The sequence below is a fragment of the Erigeron canadensis genome, chromosome 5 (genome assembly GCF_010389155.1).
Source record: "Erigeron canadensis isolate Cc75 chromosome 5, C_canadensis_v1, whole genome shotgun sequence".
NCBI lineage: Eukaryota > Viridiplantae > Streptophyta > Magnoliopsida > Asterales > Asteraceae > Erigeron > Erigeron canadensis.
This window is the reverse complement of record NC_057765.1, coordinates 37,668,112-37,687,101: the sequence shown is the minus strand read 5'-3', so window position 1 is coordinate 37,687,101 and position 18,990 is coordinate 37,668,112. Positions and strand designations below refer to the sequence as shown.

The 18,990-nt window shown below is 37.6% G+C and overlaps 1 protein-coding gene across 3 annotated transcripts; it reads left to right on the top strand.

Annotated features, from left to right (window-relative positions):
- Positions 1–344: 344 nt before the first annotated feature.
- LOC122600514 (phospholipase D zeta 1) lies at positions 345–17,857 on the top strand. 3 transcript variants are annotated; one of them, XM_043773243.1, is made up of 21 exons: positions 346–750; positions 2,951–3,052; positions 3,132–3,250; positions 3,344–3,485; positions 4,007–4,177; positions 4,972–5,145; positions 8,959–9,061; positions 9,116–9,201; positions 9,294–9,410; positions 9,876–10,015; positions 10,155–10,304; positions 10,522–10,678; positions 10,766–11,290; positions 15,149–15,259; positions 15,390–15,536; positions 15,618–15,815; positions 15,896–15,997; positions 16,526–16,657; positions 16,757–16,822; positions 16,923–16,984; positions 17,077–17,857. In XM_043773243.1, exons 1-21 carry the CDS (start codon positions 514–516, stop codon positions 17,324–17,326), a joined length of 3,291 nt encoding a protein of 1,096 aa, XP_043629178.1. In that variant the 5' UTR covers positions 346–513; the 3' UTR covers positions 17,327–17,857. The 3 variants fall into 3 exon arrangements, with proteins under 3 accessions (XP_043629177.1, XP_043629178.1, XP_043629179.1); XM_043773242.1 differs by having other exon boundaries at positions 345–750; positions 8,959–9,201; XM_043773244.1 differs by lacking the exons at positions 346–750; positions 2,951–3,052 and having other exon boundaries at positions 3,162–3,250; positions 3,328–3,485; positions 8,959–9,201.
- The last annotated feature ends 1,133 nt before the right edge of the window (positions 17,858–18,990 follow it).

Genomic DNA, 18,990 nt, shown 5'->3' with positions numbered 1-18,990 from the left:
AGATTATATTCTTTCCAAAAATATCCTATGAACCAAACGTACCCTAAAATTCTTTGATCTAATACCAACAGAAGATTGTTTCATCCAATACCAACAGAACACAGGTATAATATGAGTTGTTGGGAACAAAAAAGTATTCCATTTCCATCTCTTTCCGGCGCCACGATATTACCGAGAATAGAAAATAAAAAAAAAAAAACATGTATGAGAAAAGTCAAAGAAAACCCGCTCCCCTCTCAAACTATTCGCTCCATAAAACCAGAATCCGAAACACATATTTCATATTTTACACACTACCTACCAAAATCTTCCTTCCAACTCTTGAAAACCAATTGAGAAAATCAAATTAGATTCATCTTTCCTTTTCCCGATCCTACACATACCAATTCATACACGTTTATTTATACATATATCTATATTTATTATATCTATAGATACACGTACATAAACCTCATTATAATCATAAAATTAATTTATAAATTGATTTGATCGGAGTTGGAAGGAGTGATAAATATGGCAACATCGGAGCAGTTAATAACTGCCGGAGGAAGTGGATCTCATCACTATGTTCAAATGCAATCTGAGCCGTCCAGATTATCGTCGTTTTTCTCGTTTCATCAAAATCCGCCGGAAACTACTAGAATTTTCGATGAGTTACCTAAAGCCACAATTGTACATGTTTCTCGACCTGACGCCGGTGATATTAGTCCTATGCTTCTTTCATACACTATTGATTTCCAGTACAAACAGGTACTTTTATATCTATCTACATCTATATATACATACATATACAATAATACGAAATTAACTGATTAATTAGTTATTAGTTGAACATACACACACATATATACGTATACATATACATACATATATGTAATAAGCAATGTGATTTGAATCGATACATCTGTAATTAGGTTTGCTGTGATTCCGAATAGCTTTGTTAATCTAGCTTATTTTGAACTTTGAAGTATTGATTTTAATTTATTTACACACATACATATATAATGCGAAACTAGCTGATGTATATGTTATTTATATTCGTATATGTTTCGCACTTTTGCGGAATTAATTGATATACTTGCTGTTAGTTTAATTGATATATATGTATATATATGTACAGTTGTACATTAGCAGATAGATACGTAATGTCAAATAAATTGATATACTTGTGAAGTTTAATATGGTTTTGAATGATGTTAATTGATGAGAATTGAGAAATGATGAAAGTCTTTGTTGAGAAAATAAGTTAGAGTGAGATTCAAGTCACTGAAAGATAGGTAGCAAACACTTTGTGTAAGAAACAAGTCAAGTGTTCTTCTTGATAAGATTATAAAATACTGTATTATTTTGTATTTGTTTGATGGGAAACTGGACTTGCAAATTATGGCGTTGTTATTTGCATAATTAAATGGAGCTAAAAGTTTGGACTATGGTGGGATGTTAAAGAATAATTGAATGGTTGAATAAATTTGTTTGTTGAATAGTTGAGGTATGAAAATCATAAATTTAAGCACCAACACTGTGAATTTTGTAAATTCGATCCCTGTCAAATATTCTGTGAAGTTGCCAAACTCAATCCTTGTTAAAAATATTGTGTGGGAATTAGATGGCACTTTTAAACTTGAGTTTGTTGCAAGTTGCAACTGCACAAAAATTGTGAAAGGCAAATTGTGAGTGGGCCGTGGATGCTCTATATATCTATCTATTAAGACAAGAATGGGGATATGCCCTAATCAACCCAATTATAGGGTGAGGGGAGGCCCTATGATATATCTGCACAACTTTTTTGAGCATGATACGTCAGGTTTTTTGGGTATTGTAGTGGTTACAGCTTGTGGCTGAAACACACAGAGCATAACCTTATTTTATTGGTAGTAAATTACTGCTGGTTGAAATGTGCCAAGGCAGTAGTTTTAGACCTCTAGATGTAATGTAGAATTCATCTTTCCATTATGATTGGAGAGAGAAAGTTATGGGCTTGATGAGTTTTATTTTCCAGAATTCCAGTAGGGATATCGGACTAGTCGACCGGGGAAGTATGCTATGTCTGTTAATGGTTTGCCTAAGCATTATGTCAGGAAGCGATTTTGTAAGCATATTTTTTTTTTATCAAATTACAAGGCTAGATTATTAGGGAAATGTATGGACCTACCATCGCTCACTGTTGGTTTCGTATCTTTAGGGCATTGTATGAATTGCCTATTTAGTATTTTATTCATCAATCACATCATTTTGATTTTCCAATATAATAAAATTGGATTAGCGTAAGTTGCATTTAACATCTAGATGCAAATCCAACCGAAAGGTTTGGGACCATGTTTTGCATGCGAATTAGAACAATCTTTTTTTTTTTTATTGTATCTACCAAAGTAGTCTTTTATTACAGCTTTACAAGTTCATTACCCGGTTCACTTTTCACTGATATGCTGCTTCCGTATCTGGGCTGTAGTTTAAGTGGCAGTTAGTGAAGAAAGATTCACATGTGTTTTATTTACACTTTGCATTGAAGAAACGTGCTTCATAAAACCGGGGAAGTATGCTATGTCTGTTAATGGTTTGCCTAAGCATTATTTCAGGAAGCGATTTTGTAAGCATATTCTATTATCATATTACAAGGCTAGATTATTAGGGCAATGTATGGACGCACCATCGCTCACTTTTGGTTTTGTATCTTTAGGGCATTGTATGAATTTTCTATTTAGTCGTCAATCACATCATTTTGATTTTCCAATATATAAATTTGGATTAGCGTAAGTTGCATTCAACATCTAGATGTAAATCGGTCCTATCATTTGATGCTCCAACCGAAAGGTTTGGGACCATGTTTTGCATGCCAGTTAGAACAATCTTCTTTTATTGTATCTACCAAAGTAGTCTTATATTACAGCTTTACAAGTTCATTACCCGGTTCACTTTTCACTGATATGCTGCTTCCGTATCTGGGCTGTAGTTTAAGTGGCAGTTAGTGAAGAAAGCTTCACATGTGTTTTATTTACACTTTGCATTGAAGAAACGTGCTTTTATTGAGGAAATTCATGAGAAACAAGAACAGGTTTGTCTATCTTCCCTTCAGCTTAATTATAAATGGTTTCTTGCTTGTGTTATCGTGAAGCACAATCTTCTTTTTGAAGGTTAAAGATTGGCTTCAAAGTCTAGGAATAGGGGACCACCCAGCAGTAGTGCATGATGATGATGATGAACTTGATGACAATGTAGTGCCATTAAATAACGAGGGAAGTGTTAAAAAAAGGTGATTACTAAGTATCTAACTTTATAAGAATCGATGCGAATATTGGTTCATTGATATAATGATCATAGTTCTTACAGGTGGTTTTTTGTTCAGAGATGTTCCATCAAGTGCAGCCCTTCCAATGATACGTCCAGCACTTGGAAGGCAACATTCCATTTCAGATCAAGCAAAGACTGCAATGCAGGAATACTTGAATCATTTTCTTGGGAATCTGGATATTGTAAATTCCAGAGAGGTACAATTGTACTATTGTATTCTAATTCCATGAATTCTCTTTACTATCTGTAAGAGTTGGCAAAATGAGCAGCTTGGAGGGGTTTGGGCAGTGGGTCAAAATAGGTTATTTATGACAGATATGATCGGGTAGGGATTGGTTGACCCAAGACAAATTTGTCCGGTTTTTAAATATTCATAAATTTTATGTGTGCAAATATGATGAAAAAATTGATGTTATTTCAGCAACATACAACAGTTAATGTAATAAACTTGCACTTTCGGCATCTTCTCAACATGTGACCAATTAGTTATAGAGCATGACCTGAGTTGACTCATAAATAAATGGGTTGATATGCTCACATTCATTGAACTTGAAATCGAGCATATGTTTATCTTGTTTGAATTGACGAGCTTTCTTTTAAACTATCTAATGTACGCATGTCTTTATGCCTGTTTAAGATTATTAGGTATTGCCAACTAGTTACTTGTTTGTGGTAACCTCATCACCTTCTTACAGACACATGAATGTCCTTGAAATAGGTCTGCAAGTTTATGGGGGCTTCTACATTATCCTTTTGTCCAGAGTATGGCTCCAAGCTAAAAGAAGAATATGTGTTAGTGAAGCATTTAGCAAAAATTCCCAATAGGGATGATGACAGAAAGTGTTCTGCTTGTCTCTGGTTTAATTGCTGTGATGACAAATGGCAAAAGGTATCAATGCCTAATATTAAAGTTGATTATTCATGTGCTTTTTAAAAAACATTCATGGGCATCTGACTGACGATTTCGGTGGTTGTCTGAACAAACCCGCATTGTGTGCCTATGCATTACAAAACAAGGGTCACAATTTGCTCTAAAGGATTTGATACTTAAATAGTTGCATCCCATCATTTGATCAGAGGTAACCATATATGTTACTTAGAGGGTATTTGGGATTACGTTTTGAAGTGATTATTTGATTATTATGTTTATAAAACACAAATAATCTAAAAGGGTGTTTGGATGAAAAAGTGATTATATGCTATGAAAACACAATTTTGGAAAATGCAAAATCTGTTTAGTAAACGCAACACCAAACACCCCCTTACTTATTAGTAGTTATTACTCGTAAGAGAATAATATGATACATGCAGTACAATTAAGTGGCGGTTATAATCTTTGTTTTTTCGGATCAAACCTTATACCAGCATCTGCCTATTTTTAGTCTCTTTCGGATGATGTATCTTTCTTTCTCTCTTTCTCTCTAAATACATATGCACATATATGTACATATAAATATAAATATCTGATGATATTCTCCCTATTTCCCGGCTTCCTGTATGTCCGTCAATATCTGTCCTGCTACTTTATTTTTGGATTTTTTGCTACATTTATGCATTTAATGCTCTTTTTGAAACATTGGCAGCAAGAGCTCTACTAATCTAGTAGTTTGTCAATCATTAACCATCATGACCTCTGACATATTCTCTGCTTGTTTCTTTTTTTGGTGTTTCCCCAAAACTCAGGTATGGGCTGTATTGAAACCTGGATTCATAGCCCTGCTAAAAGATCCATTTGATGCCGAGCCATTGGACATAATTGTTTTTGATGTTCTGCCCCCTTCAGATGGGAATGGAGAAGGTCGGATATCGTTGGCAAAAGAAATCAATGAACATAATCCCTTGCGCCATTCGTTTCTGGTATGCAGTAGATAATATCTAACATTAAATTGTTATATTTTCCCTACTTAGTAATTGTGTTATGTTGGAATATTTTTTTCTTGTGCAAGCACCGTTCCTTCTCATTAAAGTAGACAGCTCTTCTTTTCCATTTGCCTATTATTGATAGGTTGGCATATAGTATCATACACATAAACATAAAGTGGGGAGACCTAGTGACTACCTCTTCCTTCCATCAAATCAGTTGTTCGTAGTCGACAACCTTTCCAGTGACTTAATGTATTGTCTGCCGACCTTTTAGTTCTGTGTTGTCAAATATTTTTGCAACTTTAAGATATATAAATGGACATATGAGCTACAATTTGTGTTAACTAGACAATTTCCAATGATACCATATATATACCTCTTTAATAAAGCATTTATCATGTTCCTTCCAAAGAGTTGAATTTACATATATAGTTATATACCCTTCTAACCAGTTTAATTACATTGAGCTTTTACAGTTCAATTCAAAATATACACCCAATGACAACCATGTTACGATTTTATGAAAAAAGTATATTAATATATAATTAAACTTGCCAATTTAATTGAGTAGTAAGTTTGTGATCGAGTTCGAAAAATACTATGCTCGAACTTGAATGACCGGCGTTTAAACCTTGACTCGTTTACACCCCTAGTGTTAGGAACAAAACTGCACACACACACACAATTAAGAACCAGAAAATAATAAGAAGGATACGAGAGATTTAACGTGGTATCTCACACTAAACTGTGTGAACTAATCCACGGGGGGAAAAAGGTTTTCTCATTGATTTTCCACACAATACATGTAGAAGAGATGATAGAATATATAGGCTACAATTATGGTTAACTAAACTTGGTCTCCAAAGTTTTCTAAAGCTGGGCTTAATTTATTAAAGGGGCCTGCTGCCAGCAATAACCAATAAGGCCTGCTGCCTTCTGCTTTCACAATCAATTTAGGCCGGCAACCTTAATTCTAGCTTTCAGTAGCCTTTTAATGGGCTGGGCCGTAGGCAACAATAACCCAACAATCTCCCACTTGGTGTCTTCGGACCTCGAACTGCACCATCTTCAATCTCTTCTGTACATCTGTATTAAGAACTAAATCATGTTCTTCAACGCGTCCTATTTACCCCCTGGCCTCCTCTTCAGATAACCTGAAGGCCCGTTAAAGCTCCCACTGAGCTTCAACCCATCAGTCATGACAATCTCTGCCCTTGACTTGTTCTCTGTCTCTACCGGCTCCCACTGAAACGAACTGCCAGATCCTGAGAAATCCCGAGAACAAACACTTTCTTTTAAAGCTGATAATAAAATAGAGAGACTCTAACAGCTGGAATACCGATTCTCTTAACCCACTGTCTGGAAACTCTGACTGAAGCACAACACGATGCTCCCACTGTCATAAAAACTCTGACTGGTTTCTCTGAACCTTTCCTCGCACGTTTAACCTGAATCTGACCTGTAGCTCTGGGTTTGCCATCTGCAAAGCTAACCTTCTTCTGCCCACGAGATTCTGTGAACCGGATTTGAATTTTTTATGAACTGGAATGGTCACTCCCTCAGTCGATAAACTGACCATATAACGCGAACCTTGCTTACCTCGAGCCACGACTAGATTTCCCTTGAGAACCTTCCACCCCGTTCCCGAACTTACCCTCATGCCCCTGTCCAACTGCCCGATAAAACCGACTGCTTTTTACAGACTTGGAATAACCCGGACATCCTTCAAAGTCCATGAATCGTCTGGAGTCTTCAAACCTATGTCACCCTGCTCGTCATATCAAGAACTTCATCATTCGCCAGTCTTACCTTTCCAAAATCTAACTTTCAGATTCCGTATTGCTTCACTATTGTGGGTAGCATTAGATGAAGCACTGAAATCCACGATCCAGGAATCCACACTACTCTCTACTTGGCAATCAGAGCCTCTTTTGATCTGTAGTCTTCTGTAGTGTTCAACTCTTTGTTATTTTTCCGGACATTGATTCCTAAAATGTCCAACCACTTCTGATTATGCTTGTTTAAAGAAGTATCTCCATCGACCTGAAAACGAGCCACCTGCTTCTAACGTTTTCTTTCACCTTGCTAAACGAGATGAATCCAAAGCTAGCTGCTTTAACGGATCCTTACTGCCTGTTTTTCATGCAACACAACGGTCTCCTCTTATCATGAACAAGCCAATCAAGGCCCGCAAAGAACTCAACATCAGCACGGTGTGCTGAAAATTATGATCTGATCTTCACTACCCAGAATTTCGTTCTCAACAACCACCAACCAAATAATAAAAAAAACAACAGCCTCCTGCTTCTGTCCCTTTTTTTCTAGCTAAGCATGACCTAGTTCAAAGCCTCCTGCTTGATGAATCTTTCCTGTCCGCTTCTTCTGCTTTGTTTGGAATAACTTATGCCTCAAGAACAAGTTGTCTTGCTTTTCTGCTCTTATACTAGGCACAAAAGAAAGAATAAAACTTGGTTTGAAGATACCTGATCAAAACAGTCCCGCAAAAAACAGCTCTGAGACAGCCCCTGCTGTGAACAGTCTCTGTTTTTCTGCTGTTAAACACACTCCCAAAACAGCCCCTGCTCTCCCGGAACCTAGTTCTTCCTTATGCTAATTCAAAAACCCCCAAAAAAGCCCCAATCTGGCAATTTAAGCCCTAATCTGCCCAACTGAAACCTGATCTGCCAAAGTCAGACCCTGAACTGCCCAAAAAATTATCACTGGAACCTAAACTTCCCAATTCAGACCTAAATCTGCCTAAATCGGACCTGATTCTGACCAAAGCAGACCTAATACTGCTTAAATCAGCTTTGCCCGAGCTCTAATCGGTGGCTGTGGTGACTAATCTGGCTGTCCTGGTTGATGGCGGCTACTGTGGTAGCTGGTCTTGGCCGGAACCCTAATCTGGGTGACGGATTTGTGTGATCCGTGTGAATCAGAACCTTGGAAGCCGTTAACCTTGGCTCTGATACCACCTGTTAGGAACAAAACTGCACACACACACACACACAATTAAGAACTAGAAAATAACAAGGACACGAGAGATTTAACGTGGTATCTCACACTAAACTGTGTGAACTAATCCACGGGGGAAAAAGGTTTTCTCATTGATTTTCCACACAATACATGTACAAGAGATAATAGAATATATAGGCTACAATTATGGTTAACTAAACTTGGTCTCCAAGTTTTCTAAAGCTGGGCTTAATTGATTAAAGGGGCTTGCTGCCAGCAATAACCAATAAGGCCTGCTGCTTTCTGCTTTCACAATCAATTTAGGCCGGCAACCTTAATTCTAGCTTTCAGTAGCCTTTTAATGGGCTGGGGCGTAGACAACAATAACCCAACACCTAGCCCCACTGTAGCTTTAGACCACCACAATAAACTACTCAAAACTATCAAAATAGTAAAGGAACCGTTATAAACTATTTGTTGCTGCCACATTGCATGGGTAGATTGCTTGTAACTTATGATATTCTTACCATATATTGATCTTAATAAAACATTAAGGCTCTCTACCAACCAGGGTTTTTAAAAAAATCATAGTTACCTCAAAGTTGCCAAAGTAACTAACTGACGTATACTTGTATCTGACTAGATGTACTGTTTCATTTTAAAACACCGACTGAGTTACAACATATATGCTTCTACCGGTAATATTCATACAAATCAATGCTCTTAACTTCTTATTTGGAAACATTATTCATTTGTTTTATACAGTTTTTCCTTGAAACAAACAAATTAGAGAAATGACTATGTTAACTATAATGACTGGTAATTGTTTACCTGACCATGTAAATACAATAGGTATCATGTGGAAGCCGAAGCATAACGATTAGAAGTAGAAATAAAGCTAAAGTCAGGGACTGGGTTGCTGCAATTAATGATGCTGGACTTCGTCCTCCTGAAGGTTGGTGTTATCCTCATCGTTTCGGTTCCTTTGCTCCACCTCGTGGTCTGACAGATGATGGTAGCCAGGCTCAATGGTTTGTTGACGGTCGAGCAGCTTTTGAAGCAATTGCATTGGCAATTGAAGGGGCAAAATCAGAGGTTTGTTACTCGTATGACAAGCTTGATCAGCATATGCTCTTTGTGGTTGTCTACTGCTATTCAGTAAACTTAGATTTTTGTGTCTTGTACAGATATTTATGTGCGGGTGGTGGTTGTGTCCAGAACTTTATTTGCGAAGACCTTTTCAAGCCCATGCATCTTCTCGCCTTGATGCTTTGCTGGAGGCAAAAGCCAAGCAAGGTGTTCAGGTAAGCTCTTGACTTGTAAGACCATTTAGTATGTGAAACATATTTTTATTCGCATTAGTTTCTTTTGTTGGGGCAAGGTGTAAGAAGATCCTGATAATGGTTTCAATAGGATATAGCCTATAACATTCTCACTTTAAGTAAAAAAAAGGTACTCTATTATGATGGGGAACTTTGTGAAATTATTATCTTGTAGACTGAAAAAGGAAACATCAAAGAACCCATAATAATAAGCATGAACTGGACGAAGTACAAGAAATTTGCAATATGGGAATATAGATGTAGTTTGGTTTTTCAACTAATCTTCAGCATTTCATATGTCATAGATGAATCCAGTAGTGTGAGTTCTTAGTAACGCAACCGAGTGGGAGTGAGTGCTCTATCCTAGTGACATGTATTAATTTGCATGGTTTTTCCTTATTTTTTTCTTGTAATCTAATATGTTCTGTTGATAACTTTTGACTGCAGATCTACATTCTCATGTACAAAGAACTTGCTCTTGCACTGAAAATTAATAGTGTCTATAGTAAGAAAAAGCTGGTTGCTATCCATGAAAATGTTCGAGTTTTACGTTTTCCAGACCATTTCTCTAGCGGTGTGTATTTATGGTAAGCTGTCTATGCTGGCTTCATTGTACCCTGGTTTTAACATCTCTTACCTTTTTCTTTCTGTTTTCTACTTTGTTTATAGAATCTTGTTTCTTATAGTCACCAACTGCATTTTATTTTCATTTTCTGACATATGTAGGTCTCACCATGAGAAATTAGTTATTGTTGATAATCATGTTTGCTTCATTGGTGGACTTGATCTTTGCTTTGGGCGTTATGACTCGTATGAGCACAAAGTGGGCGATGATCCTGCTATGTTTTGGCCTGGAAAGGACTACTATAACCCACGGTAAGTCATTGTTCATCATTCTGGATATTATGTCTCCATGATATTTTGTTCAGTTATTGATAATTCCGACATGTTTATATAAGAATATGAATCAAAGCATTTTATTGAAATCACCACATGCAGAATAACTTAGCTAATAATATAATATATATTTGCTGGATTCTTGCATTAAGCTCTTTCTGATACCAAACCATCTTAATTCCAATCACATATACAGTGAATCTGAACCAAATTCGTGGGAAGATACTATGAAGGATGAGCTTGATCGTGAAAAATATCCTCGTATGCCCTGGCATGATGTCCATTGTGCGTTGTGGGGACCCCCATGTCGTGATGTTGCTCGACACTTTGTTCAACGTTGGAATTATGCAAAGGTTTTGGTTTATTTTCTTTTTCATATTGATAGCTTTATAGTGAGAGTTGAATTGTTTACTGATCTTGTATAGCTATTATTCTGTCAGAGAAATAAAGCTCCCAATGAGCAAGGTATTCCTCTACTTATGCCTCAGCAGCATATGGTGATACCACATTACATGGCAAACAATAAAGAACCAGAGGTTGAGAATTCAACAGTTGCAGATACTTCTCATAAATTATTGAACAGAGAGGGTTCTTCTTCCTCGGTGTCTTCTGAAGACATCCCACTGCTAATTCCCCAAGAGGCTGATGAGGTGGATGCTTCTAATGCTCAACCAAAAAGGAATGGGTCAAAAGAGTTTCATGGTCAACCGAGTAGGCCTTCTAGGGTTTCCTTTTCATTCATGAAATCCAAAGTTGAACCTATAGTCCCAGATATGCCAATGAGAGATTTTGTGGATGAACGGCATAGCTTAAATCTTGAGCAGGGGTTGTTCTCTGATGTAGTGGCGCGTTCCGGGATGGAACCTTCAGATAAAGAATGGTGGGAGAATCAGGAGCGAGGTAACCTCGTTCTTTCTGCAGATGAATCTGGACAAGTAGGTCCTCGGGTTGCATGTCGTTGTCAGGTAAGATTAAACTCTTTAAATTGCTAGCTCTTTCATATTAATTAAAAAATGCAGTAATAATGTTGTTTCTTCCAAAAGGGTTCCTCATTTTGCCTCTCATAGAGGTGAGAAAAGGGAGCAGGGTGGGTGGATTGGTCAATGATTTGTTACAGGCTTGAGTAAAAAAGAACAAAAGATGGCTCCCTCAATAATTGTGCACCTTATTATGTTAGCTTGTCCAAAATAGTTTTCCACTTTTAACAAGGTTTAGATATGGTTCATCAACTTTCCTATATTACCCCCAACTACTTTGAGGAGATAGAGATACAACAAACCCGAATCAACCATACACGAGTAAATGGGTTGAAATTGCAACCTCTAACCTAGAGATATTTTTTATAGCTACCATAAATCTTGGTTTTAAAAAGCGATAGGCGCACAAAAGTGATATGATTCATTTCGGAAGCGCAAAGTGCTAAGCGCAAAAGCGGCGAGCTTTTCGTACGCAAGGCGCACACGTATGAAGAAATATTATAAAACATTTATATAGTATTTATAACACATAAAATACCAAAACAACATCAGTAAGATACTCGTTTAAGTCCAGCTTTGATCAAATTTGGTATTTATAAAGAAATTCTCAAAAGATTATTGTTCTCGTTGAGGAAAAAGAAAGGAGAGATCAATCTTGTTGAGAAAGAAGAGGTAAGAAAAATAAAATTACTTATTTCTATAAAAAATCCTCTTGTGTACAAAAAGCTCACGCTTTTTAGCACCTAGGCTCACAAAAAAGGCCCAAAAGCGCGCGCTTTCTGTACACCCTGCGCCTTGAGTACCAAAAAGCTCTAAGGCTTGCGCCTAGGTGCGCCTAGCGCTTAAGCGCGCCTGAGGTGCGTGATACGAATCAAGAGGCCCATTGGGTTGGGCCAGACAAGGAGGGAGCATATTATTATTAGTTATTATTATTATTATTATTATTATTATTATTATTATTATTATTATTATTATTATTATTGTTATTATTATTATTAATTTAGTATCTTGTGTACCAAGTTAGGGTAAGTTGTCAGCTTCGTTAAATAAGGCCATTAGGTCACCGTTTGAGGTATGGAGAATATTATCATTGTTCTTAGGAACTAGGGGCTACTGGGGCATTAATCCAGATTGTCTATCACTTTTCTTGTTCTTTCTTTATTTTATGGTTTGATGCACATCAATTGGTATCAGAGCTTTGGATCTTGCAACTTGTGGGTATTATGGCTTGTATGAGTGTTGATGTCAATGCTGCTTTACGGGCCATATCAGCTAATGTTGAACAGGCCTTGATCCTTGTAAGGGAATTCAGGGAAGAGATACGGACGTCCAAAGATGCACACTTGACCAGGATTGACCAAACATTGGTTAGGCAAACCGAGGCAGCCGAGAAGAGTAAGGAGGAAATAGATCAGCAAGTAGATCAGAATGCAGATCAGAAACAGAAACAGCACCTGACGCAGTCAGAACCAACCCAGCCACAGTTGACCACCATGATAACACCATCTCTTGGGATTTCGGCCTCCAAAGTAACAGGTCTTGGAGGGAAAGAAAATCAGTTGAATGGAAGGGATGGTGAGTTCAGTAGCACTACAGATCAGGTCCGTGAACAACTACAAGGAAAGGAAAGTCCCTTCAATCATGCTGGTAAGACAATTATCCAGCCTGAAGGTTGTCCATTAAGCGATTCCTTTTCTCTACTCACAATGGTCAAGAAACGAGCGATTGATTATGGGCTTAGAAACATACAACATGGTCTTCCAAAGTCTAACCTTTTAAACGAGCTTCCTGTTGCACCAAGTTATGTGAAGCTAAAACGATGTGTTATGACTTGGGGGCGTCGAGTGTCTTATGAGCAGCCTTGGAATGGTTTTGGACATGTTTTTGGATCTTTCAATCATCCCCGAGAAAGAAAGATATGGGATCTTGGAATTAAGCTAGGCACGATTTCAAAGCAACACCTTGAGGACAAGGTGTGTTTTGTGAGCGGGAGTAATGATATCAATCAAGGAAGAAGATGGGCCTGATTAATGGGTCCAGACTTTAAGGGTCGTATGACTTAGAGGGGGTTAAATGATAATTATTATTATTAGTTATTATTATTATCTATTATTAGTAATTACTTGGTAATATCAGAGCCGATTCCGAGATCAGTGTTCATCGCTGCACTGTTCGTCGCACTGTTCACCTCTGTCACTGTTCACTGCCGATACTGTTCATCGCGTTTACTGTTCATCGGGGGAAAAAAAACTTCCAATGGGTTCAGGAAAAGAGTATGAAGTTTCTGCAACATCTGAACCAACTGAATTGCAAAAATTCATGGCTGCTTCCAATCAATTTCAACTGGCTACGGCACAAAGTCAACTGGAAACAGAATTAAGATTTGCTAAGTTGGAATTGGTTTTGGATTCAAGATTTACAAAATTAGAATTGATTATGGCTGGAGTGCAGCAATAGTTGGCTGCTTTGGCGCCATCAAGACCATCTTCTCAACTGCCTGCCACTTTGGTAATAAACCCTACGCCGTCCACGCCTCCAGCTGTGTTATTTGAACCAAGTGTTTCACTTTCTGTTCCGGGAGGTTCCTTGTTTACTGGAGAAGCGACTATTGATAGTCAACGGTTGAAGGGAGGGTTTTCGGGTTATGAGAATATTCGTTGAGCCGAGACAGGAGGGTTTCATGTACGTGGGAATTTGTTGTTTAATTCCCAACTTACAGGGCCAAGGACGGGAAAGGATGATGATATAGAGTTGCAGCAGTTTCATGCGGAGACTGGTGATAGCTTGAGTACAGTCAAACAATCTTTGTTGAGTATTAATGAGTTGATGTCACAATCTATTTTACATGTGGAGCCGACTATGCCTGTTTCCAGTTGGACTTCAATACCGGCTGAGAAGATTTCGACTTCTAAGTTGACGGGTATCGGGATAGAGGTGTTTGTTTTCAATGAGTCAGCATCTTTGTTGGCTGAATACTTCATATACAATCTGAATTTAGTTGTTTTTGGCCATCACAAGGATTTATACGAGATGAATTTCCAAGTTCGAGTCTGGGATCCTGGAATCATACAGTCAGGTTTCCACACCTTGAGGACAAGGTGTTTTTTTGCGGGCGGGAGTAATGATACGAATCAAGAGGCCCATTGGGTTGGGCCAGACAAGGAGGGCGCATATTATTATTATTATTAGTTATTGTTGTTGTTGTTATTATTATTATTATTATTATTATTAATTTAGTATCTTGTGCACCAAGTTATGGTAACTTGTCAGCTTGGTTAAATAAGGCCATTAGGTCACCGTTTCGGGTATGGAGAATATTATCATTGTTCTTAGGAACTAGGGGCTACTGGGGCATTAATCCAGATTATCTATCACTTTTCTTGTTCTTCCTTTATTTTCTGGTTTGATACACATCAGTGCGCTTTTTAAAACCAAGCCATAAATTTGTATTACTTTTCGTATGCATGGCTTTTTTTTTACTGTATGGTGATACCTGAACTTAAACTTGCTGAAACAGATGATTGACTTTTGGTCTAGGTACTGTATGCTAATTGGTAGATGCGATATATATGTAACACAGTATAACGATGTGTTTCTGTAACAGATGCTCCGCATTAGTGGATAATTCATATGCTTACGCATAACAATGTATATATTAGCCGTTATCTATTTTAGGATTGTTTACTACTGGGTCTTTTGTGCCATAACATGTCCTGGATTTGCTACGTAGTACATTCTCTGTATATCAGTCTCAGAATTTATTGAATGTTACTCTCTCATCTTCGAATATAAAAGTTTTTGTTTGTTTGAATAAAATTTAAGACCATGAATGTCTCTTTCAATTAGGTTGTAAGGAGTGTCAGTCAGTGGTCAGCCGGGACAAGTCAAGTTGAAGAGAGCATCCACAAAGCTTACTGTTCCCTCATTGAAAAAGCTGAACACTTCATTTACATTGAGGTACATCATAAACTCATTCATCTTCTAGATCTACACTTCATCTAAAAATGATATTTATTAGCTTATAATTCTTTATCATGAAGCTTTTCATTTCATTTTTGCTGATCTATTGAAAACATATTGTTTTCAGAACCAATTCTTTATCTCAGGACTTTCCGGAGATGAGATTATACGAAATCGTGTGTTGGAGTCCTTGTATAGGCGTATTTTGAGAGCATACAATGAGAAACAATTTTTTAGGGTCATCATTGTTATACCACTTCTACCTGGCTTCCAGGTCAGTTAAAAATTTTTTTTTTTTTTAAAGATTTACTCATATGTCTTAGTATTTTGGTTTTTACATAGTTAAGTTTTACAGGGTGGTCTAGATGATGTTGGAGCAGCATCTGTAAGAGCCATCATGCATTGGCAGTATCGAACAATTTCAAGAGGAAACAGTTCTATATTGCACAATCTCTCTGATCTTCTTGGTCCTAAAGTTCATGATTACATATCTTTCTACGGTCTAAGGGCTTATGGCAAGCTTTCCGATAACGGTCTAGTTGCCTCCAGTCCGGTATATTCTAATACCCAATCCCTTTTACATCCTTTCTTAAGATTCGTCTCTTGTGTAATGTTTTTCTATCTATACTGCAGGTGTATGTGCATAGCAAGGTTATGATAGTCGATGATAACACTGTCTTGGTTGGATCTGCTAATATTAATGATAGAAGCTTGCTTGGATTGCGAGATTCCGAGGTAATTTAATAATCCTGGATTCAAGTATGCATGATGTATTTGATATGATCCCACATCGGCCAAGTATGGGATTGGTTGGTGGTTTATAAGCCTAGGTGTCCCCTCCTCCTTTGAGCTAGCTTTTGGGAGTTTACACTTAGCTTATGGCATGATGTGAGCCTATTATGGGATGGGTTCGTGTCAATTGGTATCAGAGCCAGCCCTACCTTTCGAGGTTCCACGCTCGGAGTGGTGACCTATGGAGTGGTGGCTTGGACCCAAGGCGAAGGGTGTCAACCGTGACCAACATAGCCGTGACCAACGAGGACGTTGGCTCTTCAAAGGGTGGGGTATTGATATGATCCCACATCGGCCAAGTATGGGATTGGTTGGTGGTTTATAAGCCTAGGTGTCCCCACCTCCTTTGAGCTAGCTTTTGGGAGTGAGTTGTACACTTAGCTTATGGCATGATGCGAGCCTATTATGGGATGGGTTCGTGTCAGTATTATTTTACGTACATTGTAGTTGATATAAAGCTTTCTTTTCTAGATTGGAGTGCTTATTGAAGATAAGGAAGTTGTTGAATCTTCTATGGGAGGCAATAAATGGAAAGCCGGGAAATTTGCCTTGAGTCTTCGCCTTTCATTATGGTCTGAGCACCTTGGTCTTCAAAGTACAGAGGTTGTTCATGGCACATAGCTTATAGCACATCTCTTATAAGCGCATTATTAAAATGGAAGGTGGTTTAGTAAAATTCATATGCTTGTTTTTCCTTCGCAGATTAACAAAATAGCCGACCCTGTGATTGATTCTACCTACAAGGATATATGGATGGCAACTGCTAATGTAAGTTTAGTTCCGGCAAATCCAAATGAAGTCTAAATAAAAGTTGATAATCTTTACTTCTTACTGATTAACCGTCACACTTCCAATTTATGATTGACAGACAAACACCATGATTTATGAAGATGTCTTCTCTTGTATTCCTAATGATCTTATTCATTCCAGGTAGAATGTCCCAACCCGGCTTTGATTGTACGAGTATTTTTTGTTTGTTATTGTGGTTTTCTATTCAATACAATTCAAAAACAAACGTGCAGATCATCTTTAAGACAATGTGTGACTGAAAGAAAAGGAAAATTGGGACATACTACCATTGATCTAGGAATAGCTCCGGAGAAGCTTGAAGCATATGAAGATGGAAATGTGAAGGCGATCGATCCAATGGATCGATTACAAGCAGTGAAGGGACATCTGGTTTCTTTCCCTACAGAGTTCATGTTGAAAGAAGATTTAAGGCCCATGTTTAAAGAAAGCGAGTATTATGCGTCGCCTCAAGTTTTTCATTGAGTTGAAGCTGGCATAATACCATAAGAGTTAGATGACACGATGACGAGCAATTGTGTTTCATCCTTGCAGGGAAAAACGTAAATAGTTATAGTACATCAGATAGTGCTCTCTGTACCCTTGTTGTTTTGGGTTCTAGGGACGAGGCACAATAGAACCTTTAAACAAGCACATATGATCTACATTCATATTGGGACTCAATATCGTAGATAACAATATATTTTCCCTATTCTTGGGAAGTTGCAGCCTACAAATTGCACCGTGAATGGGTTTTCTGGAGTTAGCTCATACGACCCCGCATCATGCCTTGATCCCAACCACTGTATCTAGTAACCAGCAGGGTATTCTTGGCTCATGACAGGCACTCCGTTCACTTAAACCACCGTATCTAGCAACAAGCAGGTCTGGTGACTTGAATTTGTTCTTTTGGGTATGATTGTATTAAGGTTGCAACTTGTGTAAAAGTTAAGGTCTTAATTGACAAACTGTACCACAAACCTCATATTCTACCAATATACATTCCTTTTCTTCTCATAGTTGTAATTTATTCCCATCAATCTGCTAAAAATTTGATTTTTATGGTGCAATGGTCCTTGTCTCCTTGACTCACCTTATCACCTAGCTCTTATTTACATTGTACACTCTCAACACTAAAAAGGCTAAAAACAGTGAACCTTGGTTTATGGTGTCTGTGATCATGTAAATGTATTTCGTTTAATCTTTAGTCATCTCTTACGATGTAGTTTGATTTTGATTTTAGTGGATTTTTTTTCTCGGTTGCAACTTTTAAGAGTTGCAAGAAAAACTACTTTTTGCTGTATGCCTGTATGCATATAATTAGATTCAGTAAACATGTGTTAAGTTTTGTAAGAGTAACTGAATGAGTCTATTCGACTGACAGATGACAATAGTGGTGATTTTTTGTTTTTTTTACACAGTTTACTGATCAATAATAGTTAGCAAATAATGATTGGGTATATTTAATTGTTTATTTGTATACATCTACAGTTCTACAATTTCTTGTTATAATGATTGTAGATTGTGGTAAAAGATGGTACAAAAATTGGCAGTGTTTTGTAAATAAACATTAAAAAGGTGCCAAAGATGTTAAGAATTATTATTTTTTAAATAGCCAAACATAGTCGTTTGGGTATTCTATTACGAGCATAGTACCCGCGCAATGCGGCGGTGGTGGGGAAGACAATCTGGTTGTGGCGTTGATAGGGTTTTACTTTGCTAGAGACGAAATGGTTGAAGGGCATAGTTGGTATATCACGTGAGAGGGTGCTTAGCATGGAAGATTATTTAAGGGCATTTTTGTCTTATCAGATTCTTAATTAAGTTAAGGGAGGAATCTAGTTTGCTTTATAAGGTATTATAGATGTATGAAGTGACCAATTGGCGAAAGGTTACGGCTAAATCAGCCGCACGTAACCTTAGGCGTCCCAAGTTACTCCAAATATGAATAATCAGCTCGTTCGTGGTAGACATGAGAACAATTGATTGGTAAAATCCGCTTGACTAGTTGACTTATCATCGAACCTGAACTAAAAGAGAAAAGGTATCTTATCTTTGGGCCAAATTGGGCTAAGCCAGAAAAATTACAAAGGACTAAACTAATCACAGTGCGGACTAACCCAATCATTGACTTACAAAACTCAAAATTA